Raw genomic sequence first — 4940 nt, forward strand, 5'->3', positions numbered from 1 at the left:
TTTCACATATTTTTAATTGATTCTTTCGAGTGGAATGTTATTAAGCAGACGCGATTTGCAAATGCAATTAATAAAGTTATGTAAAGCAATTGCGATATGACTTTAATTGCCAATAAGAAAGTACTTCCATGTGTACATATATGTACATATGTAAGTAATTATCGCGACTTTAGTGTAGAATACACCGCTTATCCAGCACGAATACTCATAGGAAAAAATGTAACTTAAGCACACTCACCACCCCAGAGCTTTGCTTAGACAGCACTGCGTATATGTAACCTGCATTAGTTAACGCCAAATCGTTCCACTGCCTGTTAGCGAATTATGTATGTACTACGTATATGGTTACACCGGACAGGTAGTCAACCACAAATCGAAATCGGATACCAAATTCTAATTGGTGTTGGTTATTGTAAGCACTTTTTTCTTTTTTTTTGTACTTATATTTAGTACCGACGCTTATTGTTTTTGTTGCCTCTCCTATGCACCCAACCATGATTATATTACAGCTAAACGTGGTTGTTGTTATTGTTTTTGCATTTAGTCAACTTGGTTATCGCCATTGTTAGTGGCAAGCATTGGTGTTGTTTTGCGGCGGTCTGCCATTGTCACTGTTATTTTTGCGGTTTACAGAACATGTATTTAAGTATGTGTGTACATGTGAACGCATGTGTGTGCATGGGAGAGTGAGGTTGTGTATGGAAGCGGTAAATTTCATACAGTGTTGTTGTATTTATTTGTTTATGCATTGACCACAGCTCGCGGCTCCAATTGCAATTACACTGCACTATACATACATACATGCCGACATTATTCTTGTTACGTTATTTCTGCGCTTCTTTGACTAGATAACAGCTGTGATAGAGTTTTGTTAGCTCTATATATATATGTATGTATTATACATGTGTATCTACATATAATATTGTTACGAAATGTGATACCAGCGTTGATGTTTCTCATACGAAGTTTAAAAATTCTCTTACAATTATTAGTTTCTGTGGTAATTAACTTCCATTTTTCAATTTACACATTGGTTCTGGAACAGGTTGTTATCTATCTTTCGCTTAGAAATAAAATAAAGAACTGAGTTTTTTCCATCGAACTGAGTCACTGAAACTACATACCACACTTTATTTAATGCTTGAAGGATCATAAGCAAATATTCTAAATAATATTTGTTTTTCTATTTTTATTTTCCGAGTAATCTCTGGAACCATTGAGTCTGCAAATTCTTTTACTTATATGTATTTACAGAGCTACGGTAATCTCGAAATTTGAAAGGTCCACTTGGCACCTTGCATTCAAACTTTATAGTAGTTACGAGTACTGAGGGCATTTTATCAATGCCATGGAAATTTTGAGAACCTTTCGTAGAACTTCCCTAAAAAGTAACATATTTACGCAGCGAATCCTTGGAACCATTTAAAACTTAAATTATATAGAGACTGTTTAAGCGACTGCTGCTTTTTTCGCGATCAAATACCCGCACTTGACTGTAAAAACCGATTCGCTCCTCGCTACACATAGTGAAGTAATAAGTTGCTGGCATTTCCAGCCATGGTCAGCGCTTACCAGCTTGGCTACCACATAGTGCTTTAAGCATCGCCCTCACTCCATTCCCTAAGTCAGCTAGCGCATGACTGCTCTAATGGTGTCGGCTAATTTATAAATGGTAAAAGGGTCATATCTTGCGCTACCGCTTCATCGGCCTGCCCACATATATGTATATCTCTCTCTCTCTCTCATATCAGGCATATGAAGTGCGTGGTTGACTTGATGTGCGTCTATAAAACATTTGGGCTCATTGAGCTGATTTATATAAATAATACTCGGCTCAAAGGTAATACCTATCTCCTCTACTCCTCTATCTCGATCCCAACTCTAAACCCAGTTTAGACTGTCTGCCTGTCTGTATGGTTGTGCGCTTCACTCAAAAACTAACGCATGGAATTGAATTCAGTTTTAACCAACTTAAAATATAGAAAAAAATTAGAGAGTTGCCACCTGTTAGTAAATTTCACTTTAGGTAAATTTATACGATAAAGCAAATGTTGAAGTGTCGTTGTCAAACGAAAGAAGTTTAAGAAGTACTACAGCCGAAAGTATGTTTTTGTAAGGTTGCCACCTGTTAGAAAATTTGAATTTAATTTAATTAATAAAATAAATTAAATATTGTCATTTGGGCATCAAACTGAAAAGGCTTGGGAAAGTTTACTCCCGAAAATATTTTTGAAGCGGGTTGCCATATGTTTGAAAAATGATATTTAATTAAATTGATAAAATAAATTTAATATTACAACATAAGTTTCAAACTAATGAGGTTTAAGAAAGTTTACTGTCAAAAATATTTTTGAAGCGGGTTGCCACCTATTTGAAACATTTATTTCGTTTAAATCGATAAGATAAGCTGAATATTACAATATGGGTATCAAACGAAAGTATTCGAGATATCTTTGATTTAGAAATATCTTCAACTAGCAAATACCGCGCGTGCTACGCAGCGTCTTCAAAATATTTTTCTTTTATTACTCCCTCTCAAAACATCTAAAACTAATAGCTTATACATACAGTATTATTTGCAAAGTAGGCAGATTTTTTCAAATTACAAAAAAAATACAACTCCGCTCTTTAATAGAAAAAACCTTTTAATTTAGTCTAATAGATAATACAGATAATATCACATACATATGTATATACATATATACGTAGATGAACCTCAATTACAGCGTGCGACAAAACCCAAAAAAAATTTCAAAACACACGAAACTACGGGCCATCTCTCTGACGGATATGATTAACCCAAAATATTAGTTCAAAAATTTAGTGCAATGTAATATGACAACATGGGTATAAAATAAAAGAGAATTAAAGATAGCTTCCCTGCAAACCAAAGTTCCCGAAATCTTTAAGAGTATCTCATTTCTGTAACGAGATTTTTACGAATTTTCAAAGAAAATTATATGAAGTGGTTGGCACGAACTCGTAAAAAAATTTCTGTACGAAAAATAAAGAAAATTCTTGAAAAATTCTGAAAGATATTCTTCACATAGCAGCATTAATTTCGTTGCTTCACAGATTTTCTTCCGAAATTTCGTAAAAGAATGGAAGTGTGCGTAATTTATTTTATTTTAGAAAATTCGGCAAAAAATCGAATTAAATCTTAACGAATTCTTTAAAATTTCTTTACAATGCAGAATACTCTGAAAAAATGGTTTGCAGGGTTGAGAATTTTTATTATTTTATTTGTTTGCGTAGGTACTTGTATTTTTTTTAGTAGGGAGTTGTAATTTGCTGAAACGCATCGTGGTCAACCAAAAAGTGAATTTTGGAATTTTTGTTAGCTAAGGACTTTTGCGTTTCAGTAACAATGTTAGTTACAGCTTTTTGCACTTCAGGTGACAATACGAGCCACAAAACTACTTAAATATTACTTAAATCTAAAAATAAAATATATATACATATTTTTTAATATTATTGGTCGATTTTTATTCAACTTTTAAAGAAAACAAAACGAAAATTATTCAAAACGGAAAAAGATATTCACAAATGTTATCAATAACAAAAAGTGCCGACTTTGCGCTGGGACTGATTTTCCTTTACTTGCAAAATTGATCCATTGACGATGATGATGAACACTGGTGAAAACAGTCGGCTTTCCGTTTTCTCCACAATGTGAACCCCACGAAATAATAGCGGCTGAATGGCCATTGCAAATCAACGGACCACCGGAATCACCACGGCAAGCATCGATATCCCACTCATTCTCTCTGCCAGCACAAAGCATAGACTCATGAAAAGTGCGTGGATAGGCTTTTCGGCAATATTCATAGGAGAAAATTGTTACATTTGCTACTAAAGCATTCGCCGAATATGGGCCACGCTATACAGACGAATAAGAAGACAAGACGAGAGAAAGTTGTAGTAGAAAGTTAAAGATTTTTTTTTTTAACTTGACAACCGCTGCAGTTTTCTGTGATCAACTCTAAGCTAACGCGATTCCCAACAAGGTTATATTTGGATATATACATACATAAATATGTATATGGATACTTACAAAAAATATCTGACCCCAGCCAACGATTTGACACACGGTGCCGGGAGTGACAAAATCATTGATCAGAGGTATTACTTTGATGTTGTCATTATCGTCTGGAAAGCGTTTAGCCAGCAACAAAAGCGCAATATCATGCACTCCTTTCCATACGAATTGATTGTGTGGTAGGACCTTTTGCACCTTGCGTTCAACAGTGGTCGAAATTCTAAGTAAACGATTCGGAGCGCCAGCAACGACGAGCAGGCGATGCGGACGAGTAACCATCTTACGACGGCTAAATCATTTACAAAATTAGCAAAGAACTGTCTAATAAAACTAGTGAATGAATTGCGAAACTGACAATCATCCACACTTCATCTACTTACTCAACAACGCAATGCGCCGCAGTGAGCACCAAACGTTCTGAAATTATGGAGCCAGCACAAAAGTGATTATCACCAAAATATGCAGTCGACCGGGACGTGCGTATGGACACAACATACTTGGATAGTATATTCTTTTCGGGTCGATAGCCGCCAGCGATAAGCATTACAGGTTCTCTATGATCCACCGTAATATTAGGAAGCCTTAAGTCCTTTGGCAATTCAATATCGTCACTATGATCATGTTGTTTGCCGAAAAAGGGATACGCGGCACTGTTATTGTTGGTGTTGCCGAATGCCCGCGCATTATTTGCGAGCTGGAGCAGCAATAAAAGGCAGCAGCAGCAGCAGCAGCAAGTATGCGAGAATGGAGAAGATACCGACATTTCATTCTTTCAGATATGCAATTTCGCATTTTACAATATCGGTTATGTCACATTTGGTTACAAAAAGCACATAGGGTGTCGTAAGATCGGAACAAATTGGAGAGTGTGCAGAAAGAATGAAATATATGTATACATATT

General features: G+C 35.6%; 1 protein-coding gene across 1 annotated transcript; it reads right to left on the reverse strand.

The window, feature by feature from the left end:
* Positions 1-3600: 3600 nt before the first annotated feature.
* On the reverse strand, positions 3601-4586 carry LOC108373487 (trypsin-3-like; the record flags this gene model as incomplete). The annotated part of the gene is made up of 3 exons (XM_017629382.1): positions 4420-4586; positions 4055-4328; positions 3601-3880 (listed from the first exon to the last, which is right to left on the reverse strand). Coding segments are annotated over exons 1-3 (718 nt in total), but the record flags the coding sequence as incomplete, so codon positions are not given.
* Between the last annotated feature and the right edge of the window lie 354 nt (positions 4587-4940).

This window comes from Rhagoletis zephyria, unplaced genomic scaffold (genome assembly GCF_001687245.7).
Source record: "Rhagoletis zephyria isolate East Lansing unplaced genomic scaffold, Rhagoletis_zephyria_1.1 Rzeph_scaffold_06745, whole genome shotgun sequence".
Classification (NCBI taxonomy): Eukaryota; Metazoa; Arthropoda; class Insecta; order Diptera; family Tephritidae; genus Rhagoletis; species Rhagoletis zephyria.